Source organism: Neolamprologus multifasciatus, chromosome 13 (genome assembly GCF_963576455.1).
Source record: "Neolamprologus multifasciatus chromosome 13, fNeoMul1.2, whole genome shotgun sequence".
NCBI classification, from domain to species: domain Eukaryota; kingdom Metazoa; phylum Chordata; class Actinopteri; order Cichliformes; family Cichlidae; genus Neolamprologus; species Neolamprologus multifasciatus.
In genome coordinates, this window is record NC_140451.1 from 11,122,768 (window position 1) to 11,139,996 (window position 17,229).

The following is a 17,229-nucleotide window of genomic DNA, read 5'->3' on the forward strand; positions in this document are numbered from 1 at the left end:
TAACCTACTTACAATATCAGTGTCATTACCGCAGCCCGATCCTCCGTAAGACGGTGCAGCGGGACTCCCTTCTCCATCTCACCCATCCTCGAACCGAGATCCCCTCCTCCTCCACCACCTCCTCCAACACCAAGAGACTTTCCCCCCTCTGTATGTACTGTTATGAAGGCTTCTGCGGCAAAAGATACTCACCTCTAGCAGACATGCCCGGTAGGTAGAGTCTCTTCTTTCTTTGCCGAAATGAACGGGAGAAGATGGCCCGGTGCAGCTGTGGAGAAGGTTGACAGTGTGATATTTCTGATGCTTTAAGTTTGAGCCTGTCATTTATTGGGATTGAGCGCAGGGACACACATACAGCCTGCGATTTGGTGGACTAGACTAGAACGAGCGGTGAAGAGGCACTTTCCAGCGACAGGGCGTGTCCTGGATCAGGCAGCATCCCTTTTCCCCCCCTCTCTTATTTTCCAACAAGTTTGTGCCCATATTTGAACCCAATATCACGGAATTATTAAGGAATATATTAAATCATGCTTGAAATTCCTCGCCTGCAGCTGCTGTCGGCTCACCTAAACGTTAAACCGGGTCTAGCCTACTTTCTGCCGGGGATGACTGTGCTGTTCTCGACGTGAGTTGGTCTCAATCATAAAGTTGACAGGCATTCAGGAGATGTGACTGTTGTTTCCCCCCTTGTTTTCCCATTAATATGACTACTTCTCCGAGATATCTGGCAAACTCCTCCCTCGCGTGAACTCCTAAACTTTACTCTTAAAGTGACACTTTAAGCAAGCATGTAAACTGTCCTGCAGCGGAAAAAACGCCTAATTTCAGATCGGAAATCGGTGCATTATCAGGGAGAGTATTTATAGTTATTAATTAACACTTCACTTGAGCTTATCTGTGGCTAAACCTGTGCCACTGAATATATGAAGCGAACATGTTTAACTGAATGTTGATCACGGTTTGTTATTGAATTTATTGGTTTATAACTCAATTAGTATGCCTTGATAGTTGTCAACCATCAGAAGGGCTTGTTTAGTGCTCTCACGCCCCCTGGTGGTTGTCTCCATAACAAGCGTTTGGCGAAGGAAGTGCCACCGTGTCCAAAGTGAGCCTACGTTAACTCTCTGTAGACGTCTTGTTTACAGTACCTGTGCCAGGCCTGTAAAGTCCTATTGTCGACAACGTGCTACGTGTTTTATTGCTTACATTTTTTTCTTTCGTTACAAGGGTCATTGTATGAAACCTCCAATCTGGATCGAGGTAGTAGCAATAGGAAGAAGAAGATAGAGGAATTCTCTAGGTCTTCTCGAGAGAAACTAGTCCAGTCGAAGAACAAAATGTTCTCCAAATTTACGTCCATTCTCCAGCACGCTGTAGAAGCGGTAAGTTTTTAACCGATGTTGATTTTATTCGTTGCCTGGCTTTTGTGTTACGTCTTTCTTTTGTTTTCCAGACACCATATATCACTACGCCAAACATAAGGCTATCGTAGCTAATTGTTAAGCTAACCAATTAGCTTCGGCTAACGTTAGCGCTTTGTGTTTTTGTTGTCAGTTTGCTCATTCTGGTTACCTATGAATGTGCCTGAGTATGTGCCATGACAAAGTACTAAGTAGCCTTTTTTGTAATTGCAGCATGTCATCCGTCTGCATGTAGCTTGGTAAACTGAGCTTGATAGATGCCGAGTTAGCTTATAATACCACCGAGATGCTAAGCTAACATTGTAGCTAGCTATCCCGTTTCAAACAGCAGGCTCTCGTCTTCAGGAGTGGTGTCAGAATAATTGGGTAACCGTGTTTGATATTGCGCAAACGCCTTAACGTTAATACCAAAGGGAACATGTGTGAGTTGTCCTCCTCAGCAGTATTTAGGAACTCAGTATTAGCATGCTATCACGCCAGGCAGACAACTAGCTAGAAACCAGTAATAACGTGTCTCAGCTCTGTTTTCCAGCTGTTTGAAACGACGCACAATACAGGCAACTCAAAGTGAATAACTCTGACTTCAAATGTGGTTAGAGTATCAATCCACTTCTAAATAGCGGTTACTGGGTAAACGTCCAAAATCAACTTACAACTCTGGGACATACTGTTATATTTGTTTATGTATTTTAAGTAGATTTCAAATAGTAAAACTCTCATGTTACCTTACAACGAAATATTTTACGTCATGATGAATGTTTTTGCAAACTGCTGGGCTTGAAATGCGATCACATCACAATCAAGGTGTCTTGTAGCTGCAGATGAGAACCATTTAGCACGAGAATATATTAATGTCTCTGTTTGAAAGTGAGTGACATATGTAGAAATGTAATTATAATCATTAGTCTCTAGATTATCATAAGCTCATATTTTCAAAATTTCTTTTCAGCTTGCCCCTTCGCTGCCATTACAGGAAGACTTTGTCTATCACTGGAAGGCCATTACACATTATTACATTGAGACTTCTGGTAAGGACTGTCTGAAATAATAAGTTAGAGTCTATATCTTGACATCCACACAGATTCATGTAGTGATTTTTTTTTTGGGGGGGGGGGGGGGAGCTGCACAAAGACTTCTTATGCTTAATATTGTTGTATTTCTAATCTTGTCACAAGTAGCTTTGTTTGGTTTTGCCTGATGGTCTTATGTTTGATGCTGTCATTTACTGCACCAATCTAATATCGGTGCGCATGTTAGAAGCTCCCCGCTCTGTGAAAAGAAGATTAAATGGAAAAACTTTACTGTGCAGTCAAATGTAATATTGGCTGCAATCAAAATTAACTAATACTGTCCACACCACTGTCCACAATTGATGATCAAACTTTCCTAATTATGCAGTGTGTCAGAAAGATGACTGACATATTTTATAAATGTAACTGCAAATGAGTTATGTTGTTCCTAGCTGTGCTTCTGTATGTGAACAAAAAATGTGAAAAACAAATGAAGGTGTTGCATGGACTTCTAAAGATTGGTAAGGCATTTTCCCCTCATGTTTTTAATATTTCTCATATCTTTCTATGAATTTGCTTGTTAGATGACAAAGCGCCAGTTACAGACACCAACATCCCATCCCACCTGGAACAGATGCTGGACATCCTGACCCAGGAGGAAGCCGAAAGGGAATCTGGAGAGACGGGACCCTGCATGGAGTATCTCTTACACCATAAAATCCTGGAGACTCTCTACACCTTGGGCAAGGCAGATGTAAGGCACTCATGCTTTTGCTGACTACATACGGGAAAGTAAACATACCATAAGGTTTTAGCTGTACCTAATAAGCCCCTTTTACACACACGCTCCTTTAATCTGATCTAAATGTGTCAGCTTTTTCATATTAATGATCGCCATTTGTCTTTTTGTTTCTCAGCATGACACAAGTCGGAGTCCATGCTGTCGTGTAAACAAATAGACACACAGAAGATTATGACTGTGTATGTCTCTCAAGTTACTCTGCTCACTAAAAGAGATTGTTGTGGAGAATGCTGTTAGCAATAACATGGGGTGGAGTGGGGGGGATGGTATGAGAAAGCCGATGTAGTCTCCATCTCATTGTATTATGGCTGATTTACACTAACGCACTCAATCTTTGTGGAACCTACTACATGCACAAGTGGCTCATGTCATAATGATGGCGCATTATGTATTAGTTACTCTGTATCCCATGTTTTATATGCAGTTGCTGTCGATAGAAACAAATACAATTCTCAGGCTTTTTTTCCTCTTCTAGGTCAGGGTTCTCTTGTAGGGGTGGGTTTTTATAATCGGTTTATCGATTAAAATCGATTCTGGCTTGGATAACATAAAATCGATTCATTAAAATCCTGAATCGATTTTTTAATATAAATTTATGTTGCCCGAAATGCCAGAATCTCTGGTGAAATTTCAACAACCACCAAACAGCTAAGACAGTAAATGAGAGCAGGAACACAGATTCTGCACAAAGACTTAAACACACAGCGCAACCCGCGGATCAGAATCAGTTAGATGTCGCCTTTTTCACAGTCGGGGCTGAAAGCCGACAGCTCGCTGATTCTGATCTGTCGGCGGGTCCGCGCTTTGTGTTCACGCCCTTTATGCGCTGATTCTAAAGCTGTTAGTTTTATCTCTCTCCAAACAATATTGACCGAACCAGCAGCAAAAGAAGATCCAAACTACGCTTCACATAAACATCGTCATGAATTCCCTCTTACTGTTTTGCTTCGACCACGATGCACAGCTCTCTCTCTTCCCCCCCCCCCCCCCCCCCTCTCTGTGTACTTCAAGAACAGTTTCCCGTCTAAAAATCTGTTTTCTTCATTATTCGCTTGATTGTTACGCACAAGTCTATTGTTGTTTACAGCGCTGTCGGCCGACGTTTTTTTTTTTTCGTTTTAGATACTTCCGAAAAGAAAACCTAATTTCTGCCGTTCAATACTGAACAAATTTAAACTTTTTAAAATTATGCAAAATGCAAAACGCTTAGGTGTCTCTAATAAAACCGCTGTAACTTCAGAGGTAATGTTCATGTGTTGATTAATGGTTTTCTTTTGTTTTTGATGTACTGCAGAATATTTTTATAAAATCCCAGGCCAGGAAAATCGCCTTCATGTTTTTCTGTGTTTTGTCTTCAGCTACTTTGACACAAAGGCCTCTGCTGTGATGCTCACACCTTTGATAAAGTCTTGCGTGTGCCAGCTTCCTTTTTATAGATACAAAAATATGTAAATGTACTGATCTGAATTATGATATTTCTGACTGTCAAAATTTCCCAGATTCAAATCCAATTGAATCGAATCGATTTGGGACCTTGTGAATCGGAATTGAATTGATTCTAGAAATCAGTGACGATACCCAACCCTATTGTCTTGTTCTTTCCATATATTTGTCCCAGAATTTGTTCTGCTTGTTTGTAGAGTCCCCCACATCCATTTCAGTAGTTTCAGAAATCTCCCTCCAGTAATTTGCTGACATTTGTGAGTCCCTATATTGACACTATGCCTACTTTTTGTTATAATGAGTTGATGATTGTAATTCTCTCACTGATAAATTAAAAAACTTCAGCGAGAAAGTAGCAGGAAATGTACAGGTGGAATTGAAAGTACCGAACAGGCCAGTTAAAATAGTTGATGGCTGTGTTAGCACAGCATTTGGCTACATTTCTAGTGAGGTGGAGGTCAGGTTATGTTGAAGGGTTTCAAAGGTGTTTGCTGTTACGAAATAGTTGTGGTAAAGATATGCTGCTTAAGTATAAATATCCAGTTATTTTGGTTGTTCAATAGTCTGCTTGATTATTGTTCCAAAATATATGATGAGCAGTTTTTTTTCTCTTCACTTAAAAACAAAATCTAAGCTTAAGGATTTTTTCACTTTCCAGCTCTAACGATTAGTCCATAAACATTGACGAGTGCAAAAGACAGTTTGCAAGGCTTTAGTTGCTGGAGGTGAACATAAAACTCCTGAGCAAGTTTTATATGTCCTTCATTCAGACTGACATGTTGTTGTTGTAAAATACAAATTTACAGTAAATCCTTACTGCCGTGAAGACAGTGTCAGTGACTGGTCAGATTAACAAGAAACAACTGTCACAATATAGACGCCCATTTAAGTAACCTGACTGTCAAAACTAGTGTGCAGCACATAAATAGGCCTGTTCTGTCAGTGTTGTGTCAACGTCTGAATGAAGCTGTGCGAAACAGTCAAGGTTAAAGCTTTCTGTGTCTGGATGTCATTATGCTGTCACTGTCACAGACTGATGGAGCCAGAATTGGTATGTTTTCTATGTGTGAAAATAGCAGTATTGTTGAAGAGCATAGTTGTGATTTAAATTGTGAGCACTGGGTCTATGGAGGTTGGTGTAGGCTGACACTTTCTGTCACGAGTAGTAACAGTAAATACAAAAACTGTCACTGGCATTATAAAGTTCAGTATATGGTGTTTTCCCACCAGTGTCCTCCTGGAATGAAGCAGCAGGTGCTCACCTTCTACACAAAGCTGCTGGCACATATTCGACAGCCCCTCCTGCCACACATCAACGTCCACAGACCTGTACAGGTGAGAAGTGCTACAGTCTGGATTTCCTAAAAATATTCTGCTAACTGGCACATTATGTAACTTGCTTGGATCTTGTTTTGTGACTGTGACGTGACTTTGTCAGAAACTGATCCGTCTGTGCGGTGAGGTGCTTGCTGCTCCTACAGAAAATGAAGAGATCCAGTTCCTTTGTATAGTCTGTGCCAAACTGAAGCAGGACCCTTATCTCGTCAACTTCTTCTTAGAGGTAGGCTGCTAGGGCACCAGAGATCTGCACAATTGGGAAATATTTCACAAGCTAATATTATTATTTTTTAAGCACATCATTCAGAGAGTATGTCTTATTCCTGACATTGTCTGTTAGAATAAGTCAAAGAGACCTGAGATAAAGAGTCCTGTGGCAACAGAAGGGGGGAAGGGAAACGCCTTGTCTCCAGACACTGGTCAGTCTCTGGCAGAGAAACAAGCTGACCACCAAGATGAACCACAGGCTGCAGCTGCTGTCTCCACATCCAGTCTAACAAGTAACAATAACAGCAACAACTACAATCTGGTCACCTCCCTGCTCAACCTCACAAAGAGTCCTGTAAGTGTTCCCTGTATGAAGATGATTTATTTATGCATGTAAAGTCTTTCTCTTTAGAAGCTCTCAGTTTGAAATCATGAGCTGTGTCATATATTTTTCCTGTCCACAGGATGGCAGGATTGTGGTGAAGGCTTGTGAGGGCCTGATGCTGCTGGTCAGTTTACCAGAGCCTGCTGCTGCCAAGTGTTTGACTGAAAACACCGAGCTCTGTGAGCTTCTCACCGACAGGCTGGTCTCCTTTTATAAAGCCCTGCCACAGTCCATGGACCCCTTGGACATTGAGACTGTAGAGTCGGTCAACTGGGGGTAAATTTCTCAGTAAAACTTCATACTAAATAAAGTGACTCATAAATACTTATCTGCAGATCTCATTATTCCTGAAATGGTGTGCTCTGCTGAATGCTATTTTTAGTGGTTTTATTATTTGATTTATTTGAATCAGTTCTTTAATACCTGTATTTTTTCTTCTCCCTCCTTTAGTCTAGATGTATATAACCTGAAGGAGGATGCTGCTGTCTTCACAGGGAAGAGGGCTCTCATCTCCTTCTTGTCCTGGCTTGATTACTGTGATCAGCTCATCAAGGAAGCACAGAAGGTTCTTACCCAGTGCTGACTCACTGTATTTTGATGACTCATATCATGAACAGACAGAATAAAAGACAGTCTTTCCAAGGAAGTTTTCTTTTCTTTTTTTTTTTTTTTAAATAAATTAAATACACAAAAGGCTGAACAACATTTTTTGTCTTGTCTTCACTGTCTTGCAGTCAGCAGCTGCAGTGATGGCAAAAGCAGTGAGAGAAAGATTCTTTGTTTCTGTGATGGAACCACAGCTTATGCAGACGTGAGGCCCTCTTTGAAACATCAGTCATCATGTTTGTGGTCCTGTCAGTGTGCTACAGGCGTTGTCATGACTGCTGCTGTGGGTTTGTGCATTCATGTAGGTCTGAGGTTGGCATCCTGACCTCGACAGCTCTGCTGAACAGAATCATAAGGCAGGTGACATCGGAGGCTCTGCTGCAGGAGATGGTTTACTTCCTGCTGGGAGAGGAGAGAGAACCCGAGACTTCAGCTACAATCGCTCAGAATCCACTCAGACACAGACTCATCGAGCACTGTGATCACCTGTCAGATGAGGTTATTATACTGCTAATGCATGCATCTTTACCACTATTTATTTCTGCAAACCCAACTCATTCAGGCCTTAATATTACAATTTTTTGTGATATCGTAGCTAATATCTTTACAAAGCATAAATGGCCATCTGCCTTTCAAGGACTCTGAGTTCCAGCGAAACACATGATTAATCCAAAGCCCATGAATTTTAATTAGTATTTGTAAGAGCCATTGTAGTCTTTTTCATCAAACAAAAGGCAGCTGAATCATCTGTTTGATTCTTCAGCAGTCGCTGCCTACTTTTCTGTTAGTGAGAAAACACTTAACTAGCTTAACTGCTTTTGCACTCTTTGCACTTATTGAATGAGAAGAGCCTTACTCCTTTCTTTGTCCCACCTCAGATCAGCATCATGACCCTGCGGCTATTTGAGCAGTTAATCCAGAAGCCCAACCAGCACATCCTCCACAACTTGGTGCTGCGCAGCCTGGAGGAGAGGAATTACCTGGAGAATAAACCACAGGAAGAGCGGGAGCCGCTGGAAAATGGCCAGCCTCATGATGCTGTGTAAGGACCCCCCTATGACCTTCAACCTCCCCTGAGCTGCTGGATTTACATTCTTGAAGATCCTCTGCACAAACGCAAAAATTTCGAAATAAAACCAATGCATGAAGTAGCTGTGTTTTCGAGATATCTTATTACTTCTCATGCATAATTAGTGTGTGTTTTAATTGGTCAAATTCCTCTGAGACTTGATTATGTAGGCTCACAAAAATACAACTCAGCTAATTATTTGCATAAATCAAGGTTGTGCGAGACTGAAACATAATGAGAAATAATTTGCATGTTTCTTGTTGTGCACAGTAATGAAAATCTCAATTAAGACGAACTCTCATGAGAGCTTCTTTCACTTGGTAATTGATTGTTTTTCATTCAGTAGCATTCAGTTGCTTGATGCATTAGTGTTATAATATGTTTTCTCAAATAATCAATTTGAAGCCTTGAAGGACTTCAGTCTCACTGACAAATTATACAAAGCTGCCACAGACACACAAAGGGCCATAAAATACTGTGATGCAGATGTGGGTTTTCTCAAATGTGCAGGGATCTGAGGCAAATCACTTTATGAATAAATGTTTTCTCTACAGAGATCTTGAGGAGGATCCACTGTTTGGTGATGACCTTTCTCCAGAGAGGAAGCTGTCTGGGTCTGACTGGCTCAGCACTTCTCCACCACAAAGTCCTGACCATTCAAAGTCTGAGGGGAAAACAGAAGTCCACAAGATCGTGAACAGGTGCGCAGTCTGCTCATGGTGATGCACCGTGCATCGCTCAGCTCAGTTCTCACTGTTAAACTCTGTCACCTGCAGTTTCCTGTGTCTGGTCCCCGATGAGGCCAAGTCATCATATCACGTTGAAGGCACAGGATACGACACCTACCTCAGAGATGCACACAGACAGGTGAGAGTGCTGTAGGTTACTGTAAAGCTTGTGACACACTGGACAACAAATAGAGAAAAATCTGTCACAGTGCTCTCTGGGACTGTTTTGATCCCCTGACAGTGCTGCAGCAGCTCGTTCTGTATTGCTGCTCATTATTTTTTCTTCATTGTTATTCTCAGTTCAGGGACTTCTGTGGCATCTGCCAGCGGTGGGATTGGAGGGGAAATCCAAAGCCTTTTGAGAAGTGTAACTTGGACATCCCGTTCTTTGAGGGCCACTTCCTTAAGGTTCTCTTCGACAGGATGGGTCGCATCCTAGATCAAGTGAGTGTAATCTGTACTGCAGTATTTTCATAATTCAGATCAAGTGCTTGCTGTAGTGTTGATATATGCATTAATTCCTTCTTACTCCTCCGTTCCAGTAAAGCAAGAGAAGGTACAAAAAAAAGTTCAACTTTAGTTCTAATTAAATAAGTAGTGTAAATACAGCTGTCGAGTGAGATTCACACAAATTAAAATGAAACTAGTAGATTATTTAAACTGATTTAATGTTCCCACACTTCCAACAGTTATTAGATTTGCTGCAGTCAGAAAAAAATGAAACACTGCTGCTTGCAGTTTACTGTGAGTGATGCCTCTCATGTTGGGCTTTCAGAGATTACATAGATTTTCTATTTTGTTTGCTTAATAATGACCACTGAAAGCCAGAACTTTATGGTCATTGTGAAGATGACTAATAAAGATTCAAAGGAAATATTCACTCTTTGGAACATGGTTGTTTCAAATCAACACGGCCCTTCTGCTCACCAGTGTCCAATTTACATTAAACTTTTAATAATATGAAATTGTAGCTTCACTGTAAATACTTTTCATGATATGTATTTTTGTTTATTTTCAAAAATGGTCTGTCGACCCACTTTGAGAAAAAATATTAAAGATAAAATCATCACAATTTCCTTGCCCTTTCTTACCATCAGAATGAATCAGAATCTGTAATCTGGCACAGATACATTAAAAAGATGTCGGATAATTGACTAGTAAAAATATGAAACAAAATCTTATATTTGAGTACACACCGTTAAAAAACTTCACAGTGCAAAAGACAACTAGTGAAAAATTCTCTGTGATATATAGTTGAATTTCACACTGTAAAATAAAGCGTGCACTTTACTTTCAACAGCAAATTCTGAGTTATAAAAATGAATAAAACATGATTTTCATGCTGGGTTGAGCAAATATAACAAGCTATACCACAGAAACAACAATAAAATAAATTAGCTTCACATATCAAATACTTTTCAAGATTTCAAAGTTTACAGCACGTCGTATATATGTTCGGACCTAAAACTGTGACATTGTTGTTGCGAATCGGAGATGCTCAAGCAGAACATGAATGAACAGAATGACCCAAGTAGAGTTTGGATCGTATTTAGGAAATCAAAACTAAAAGCTGTCAGTCAGTCGGTTACGTAAATAAACTCTCACTTTGTGTTGTTTTCATGTTGTTACTTATTGTGAAGGAAAATTTTCAAAACTCTTGATCAGATCATTTTTATTTATTTAAATCTTCTTGCCTCTCTGTCCTCCAGCCCTATGATGTCAACCTGCAGGTGACTGCTGTGCTGTCCAAACTGTCTTTGTTGCCACACCCTCACTTGAATGAATACCTGCTGGACCCCTATATCAACCTGGCCCCTGGATGCAGGTCTCTGTTCTCTGTCATCGTCAGGGTAAGGTGCCCATCTGGATTGTGCTACAGCTGCAACTTGCAGTCTTGTTGCCTTTTAAAATAGTTGACCAGAATGTGACCGCTCGGAGTCATTTGTTGTCTTCAAAGGAATTTTGGTGCACAAGACGGCGATTAGATGGACTCGGTCTGCTGTCACTTTGGGAATTAATGGGATTGAGTCGGGAATTACATGCAATCTGTTTGTGAAAATACGATGATTAACTGCGATTAATCGGTGAAAGTATTTCTCAAATATTGACATAGTTGCTGCAAAATCACAAAGATGTTTGGCAAAATTGCTTTTATAAACATAACCAGTTGGAAACCAGTTCAGTCGAGTCCCCTATTGCAAGGAGACATGTCTCAGATGAGAGGATTGTTGGCAACATGTTGTCAGTCTGTCTGGGAGTGACTGGACTCAGCTCAAGTCAGATTGTTTGGAGACAGTTTGCCTCCCAGTAGTTGCCCTGTACAAAAAAAAAGTGGTCACTGCAGCTGCTTGGAGTCGGACCCCAAATGCAAAAAGATTTCAATGCAACCCCTGGGCAACTAGCAATGTTTCTGGTTGCAAGGAGGTAGCTGTCCTCTTTTCATTGTAGTGTGACTGATCCATTAGAGTGTAATTATCTTATCCATCATTGATAGGAGACACTTCGTTGCCCAGAGCTCAAAGCCCAACTTTAATTTGTGTGCTGGGAGATTTATTGCTTTTCTTGATTGATTAGTGCTGCTTCGTGCCATTTTGAATCTGGCTTCATGGTAATCTTGCTCAGCCTGCTTCTTACTGGTTACAACACCAACTCGTTTTATTGTGGAAATCAGTTCAAATCCATGAAATGTGAAGTGGAACACAATGTAAAAGTAGTTTTAGATAGTAGTACATGTGATTTACTGCTGTTGCTCAAATTAGCTGCTGTGTTTTTGTAATTGCTCTGCATTCGTGTGTGCGTGTGTGTGTGTTAGGTGGTTGGAGATCTCATGTTGAGGATTCACCGTATCCCAGACTTCACACCCAAACTTTTGCTTGTGAGGAAGAGATTATTAGGCATGGAGCCAGAGGGCATCACGTATGTACTTCTACATGATTCTGGTTCGTATGTTCTGAGGTGACTTTCAGGGGATATTCTCACCTTTCTGTTTGCCCTCCCTTTAGTATCGACCACATGACCTTGCTGGAGGGGGTGATTGTGCTGGAGGAGTTCTGCAAAGAGTTGGCAGCCATCGCCTTCGTCAAATACCACGCAGCTGCCTCGTCCTCGCCGTAATCGTCCTGCTGTTCGTCCATCTGCCTCGAGCGGGCAGACAGGTCAGGATGGAACTGGGCTATTGGAGGTGCCGTAGTACCGGTGGCACAGGGTCGGCAAAATATTACCACTAACTGTTCATCTCTGTCAGACTGTTAAAGCCCACACCGACGGGTGTCATCACTCCCCTTCCTCTGACCTCTCGGGCTTCACTATAAAATTGTCTCAGTCTTGTTTTTGAGCACAGACAGACACTGTCCAGCCAGCAGAGGAATAAGAGGAGGAGAGAGGTTGGGGTGCAGAGAAATGTTCACTGGACTCTTTTGAGCCTCTGCAATTTTTCTCACAGCCCTATCCTTCCATCTTTGTTTTTCACCAGCCAAAAGATGACAGCCCTGTAATTTACTACATCAAGGACGAAAGATGTTTGTGTATTTATTTTCTGTCCCATTACCACCCATCTGTAAATGTCATTGCCTTAGTGTGGACTCACACCTTTCAGTTAAAGAAAACTGTTTCCTTTTGAAACATTTTTTTAAATCTTTACCCCTCACATCGTTGTCTGTTTGAAGACAAGCAGAATCATCATGTGAGTATATGTACCTGTAGTTACATCTAAAGAGCTGTAGTGTTTGAAGATGCTGCGCTCGCGTTTTAAATGCCAAGTCATCGTATTTATTTGTCTGCTTTCAGGTTGCCTTTTTTTTTAACTAATGTAAACAGTCTGTGTAATGACTGACTGAGAGGATCCTCTTTAGTGTTCATTTTCTTTCCTGTTCGTAAGTGCTTCGCTCTGAATCTGTAATCACCGTCATCCAAAGATATCACCATCCGTCGCTTTTTGTTGAATGAAAATGGTGAATTTGCAAATTCTGCCAATTTGCACACGGACCTTCATTGCACTTGTTACATTATAAGTTCATTGGTTTGTCGAGACGTCTTTGTGCAGACTGCGTATCCAGTGTTGGAATTTTCATAGACCAGTGTTTGATATATTTTAAGACATGCTTGTTTTATTTGTGTTTGCACGCTTTCTCTATAATTATCGATTAATTTATTTGATCCATTCAAGGGAAAACGTGGCGAAACCAACCCTATTGATTTTATTTATCAGTCTTAAATACGACTTGGGGCATGCAACACGATGTTTTTCTTCCTTTTGTTGGCTTATTACATTTAAAACTTTATTTTGGGTTGTTTGCATCTACAAATTGTAAACAGTTCAACCATATTTGGATTTCAACTTTTCCTTTTTTTTTGTCCAATGATTCCCAAGAACCACGGTAAATTGGATTGGAAGAAACCCTTTAAAAGGAGTCCACTTTTCAGTTAGGAAACTGTTGGAGTAGTTGTAGGAGCTCTGAGCTCCTTCAAAGGTTATCATGACTTCCTACAATGTGTTGCGTTTACTTGCAGTGTTACTTTTATATCCAAATCTTGAATAGCAAGGAAATGTACTCGATGCTGTGTATTGTTGGGGCGGATTATGTGCTCGTATGTTGTGCGGATCTCTCGGGACGTGAAATTAAGCGTCTCGGCTCACAGATCAATTATGAATTACAAAAAGGATTAGAATTAGTCTGTATCAATATGCTACTTAATGTAACTTTTGTTGCTTGTGTGTTCCCAGTGTGAATGTTTCCGTTCTATGGGATGGTCTTTGAGCACTGAGTTTGATTTATTTGCGTAACTTTGCTGTGGAGAATCATTCATTGAAGCCATGACTCGCTGGTCTTGATCCTTTGTTTTTGCACCCATTTCCTCCTGGCCCCACCTCGAAACCATCACTTAAGCTACATTATGCAATTGCTTGCAATGAATCAAATTTGCACATCGTCTTCATCAATGTTTTTAATATATATATTTACACATCAAAAAGCTTTTTTTCTCTTTCTTTTAAATATTTTGTTGCGTGAACCAAAAAAAGAAAAGTCGAGGATGTCAGGAGAGTAACATTTCTATTTTAATTTTAAACTTTTGTTTTTGAACCTGTCAATTGTTCACACTTTTTTTTTTAAATCAACTGTGTTTCCAACCTTTTCTGTATAGTTGTATATTGTAAGTGTACAATAGCAATAGATATACTACCTGGTGTAAATGCATGCTTCTACATTATTTTTTAAAGGCAGTCCAGCCATCTGTGACGATTTCTCTGCTGTCAGCACTTTGGTCTTTGGAAATAAGACGCCTTACTTCACACTGTGGATTTCTGAGGGCTCCTGGAATCAGTGTGGAAGGGGGTTTCTGCTTCTTTGCAGTCTGTTGTAATCTCACTATGCTTCTCTTATGTTATGTGGGCTTGTTTTTGTTTGTGAAGATATACAGGACTCTGTGTAGTCAAAACTCTGATGCCAGTTAATTTCATGTCTTGTCATCTTAGACCAATCACTGTATCATGTTGATCACTGCTCATCTCTTAAATAGGAAGAGTGTTCTACTTCAGTCTCATTGGGGTTTCATTCTGTGATTGTGCGATGGCTAATTTAAACAGGAAAAGGCGCACGCTCGAGCCTCCCAATGCTTCAGAATACCAAGAAGCAATCACTGCAGTATTGTGTGCACTCAGAGGCATCAGTTCATTTATTCCTCATCAGCTGTCTTCATCACTGCTCTTACACACACAAAAGGTTTCATTCAGGACAATATGGTTTTGACATTCTCCGTCCCGATTAAAAACAAAACAAAGTTCCTCAGCAGGAGATGTGCTCATTCTTTGAACAGTTCGTTGTGTTTCATCTTGTTTTATTACAAAAGTTCTGTACAATGAAACAAAAACACACAAAATAACCATTTTCTTTCAAACCACAAATTCTATTCAGTAATCCCCTTTCAAAGTAAGATTTCCAATGTGAGAACTGAATGCCCGCAACATGTAATTTTCCTATGCAAACAGCCCTGTAGGACGACATGAATAGAACAGAGAAACCATCGGGTGTGAAAATGACCTCGCTTGCCAGCGAATAGCTGAACAGAAGTGGGCATGGGAACTTTAGCCTCTGTCAAATTCTCTTTGGCTTCAAGCCTGCCATGCTCAGTCGTCCAACTAATTCTGCAGAAATGAGTGAAAAATCTCACTCTCGGGGCACAGCAATGGATTGTATGACAGGTCCAAAGTCATGTGAGGTGGTTGGAAATAAGTAAAGCTCCCTTTTTGCTGTGCATTGACTTTTTTTCTTTTTTTTTTAAATCAGCCATGGAAGCGGAGAGGCACTATGGTGCAGAAAGAAGGCTCTCAGTCTAATGACTCTCATTCTTAATGATTGTTGAGGTACATACTGAGATTGCAGTCAAACAGGGTCTTACACTTCTAGCTGAAGGGAGTATAACATAAAGCACCTGAAGTCACTTTGCCAAATTAAGAGCTCCTCATTCTTAGAAAAATAATTCTAGTCATCACTTCAGCAACAGTGCTGTGATTGTGTGCTGAAGAGCAATGCAACATCTGTACAGTGCGATTACCTGCTCTTGTTAAAACCAGACTTTGGTGCCCGGTGCCTTGATGCGGCTTTATTAGCATCATTACAGTTAACAGATGCTAATCGGCACTCTGCTTTGACGAGTCAGTCTTTCAGATATGGTGGCATTACAAAAATAAGTGAACAATCTCCATCTAATGTCACTTAAATATTCCTTTATGTCTCTAGGCGTGAACACAAAATGTAAAAATAATAAAAAAAATACAGATTTGTGACAAAGGAAATTTGTTTCCACTGGATTGTCATAGTTTAAATAACTTCTGCACTAGAAGTGCCAGGTTCGGCTTCATTTGGAAACCTCACATGTGAAACAGATGTAATACCAAATGGAAAATTTCCCAGCCCCGCCCGCCCTCAAATAAAGGATGTGGAGACTAAATGAAAATGATGATGTACTTTGTGACTCAGCTACCCAGAGTCTGAAGGACAGTCCTGCAAATATCACAAAAGGAAAAAAAACATCCAAAAACCATCCAGCTTTCTTTCTCCATCTTGTAGTGAAAACTCCCAACAGCGTGACAGTATATACCAGCAAATGATGGTACATTAAATTAATTTACACTGACATGTAAATAATTCTTTTTCTTTATCCAAATCAATTTCATGTACATACAAAAACCACTACGTTAAAAAAAACAAAAAACAAAACAACTACATGCCGCTGCACAAAATTAACCAGGATAAAAATACAAATCATCAATTAAAAAAAAAAAAAAAAGAAAAGAAATATGTACATTACCAAATCGATTTTATTTTTTAAGTCGATAAGCATCTCCCCGCCCATTTACAAACCTCAGATATGTGTGCACACACTGACACATGCTTGTGCACAAACTGCTCACACTGGAACATTCAGACAAACAAATGTCTCTTTGGCTGGTGTGAAGCTGTGGCACTTTGCTGTGTGTGTGTGTGTGTGTGTGTGTGTGTGTGTGTGTGTGTGTGTGTGTGTGTGTGTGTGTGTGTGTGTGTGTGTGTGTGTGTGTGTGTGTGTGCGTGCGCGTGCGTAATTACATAATGTCAAAATAAAGAAAAAAACCACACACACACACACACACACGCAAAAATAACACCATCAAACGGCATAGAAAATAGGTTCCGATGATGGATTTAGCGCTATATCTCCTATGCATTATATATATATATATATATATTATATATATTCCAAAACATACTGTGTAAGGGCCTGCCACACATAGGCCCTTGATTCTGTGTGTGTGTGTGTGTGTGTATATATATTTTTATATATATGTATGTATTATAAAGTCACATTCAGAAGTGTGATGTGAACCCACAAAGGAAGGCATCAATAAATAGAGATGTCAGTCAGTGTGTGTGTCTGTGTGTGTGTGTGTGTGTCCCTGGGTCTGCCGTGTTAAACAGCTCCAGCCGTCTGTCAGTCACTCTTTGAGTTCTGTGCTGTTCACCACCTGGAGCTCCGTCAGGTTACTGCTGCTGCCGCTCGACTGCTGGCCAATCACCATCTGCAAGGCAACAGAGCGATGTCAGGAGACACTACATCAGACAGCCAGTCGCACATCATCACATCACACAGCGCGCAGCGCAGATGGAGATCCCGCTAAAGTGCATGCCATTTATCACAGAGTGATGCTGCAACAGATGCTGAGGTTTTCTCTCGTTATGTGTGTAG

At 40.6% G+C, this 17,229-nt stretch overlaps 2 protein-coding genes across 4 annotated transcripts in view; one reads left to right on the forward strand and one right to left on the reverse strand.

The window, feature by feature from the left end:
• fhip2a (FHF complex subunit HOOK interacting protein 2) lies at positions 1-14,798 on the forward strand. 2 transcript variants are annotated; one of them, XM_085182090.1, is made up of 18 exons: positions 1-210; positions 1,228-1,382; positions 2,371-2,449; positions 3,016-3,185; positions 5,907-6,011; positions 6,115-6,237; positions 6,355-6,576; positions 6,686-6,882; positions 7,057-7,171; positions 7,341-7,417; positions 7,518-7,710; positions 8,091-8,254; positions 8,836-8,982; positions 9,058-9,148; positions 9,310-9,453; positions 10,719-10,859; positions 11,822-11,925; positions 12,012-14,798. In XM_085182090.1, exons 1-18 carry the CDS (start codon positions 153-155, stop codon positions 12,121-12,123), a joined length of 2,397 nt encoding a protein of 798 aa, XP_085038216.1. In that variant the 5' UTR covers positions 1-152; the 3' UTR covers positions 12,124-14,798. The 2 variants fall into 2 exon arrangements, with proteins under 2 accessions (XP_085038216.1, XP_085038215.1); XM_085182089.1 differs by lacking the exon at positions 1-210 and having other exon boundaries at positions 996-1,382.
• srfb (serum response factor b) overlaps positions 13,347-17,229 on the reverse strand; it is a 26,284-nt gene continuing 22,401 nt past the window's right edge. For both annotated transcript variants that reach the window (XM_085182092.1, XM_085182093.1), the window contains one exon: positions 13,347-17,062. In XM_085182092.1, coding sequence (XP_085038218.1) covers positions 16,979-17,062 — 84 coding nt within the window. In that variant the 3' untranslated portion in view covers positions 13,347-16,978. The remainder of the gene's footprint in view (positions 17,063-17,229) is intronic.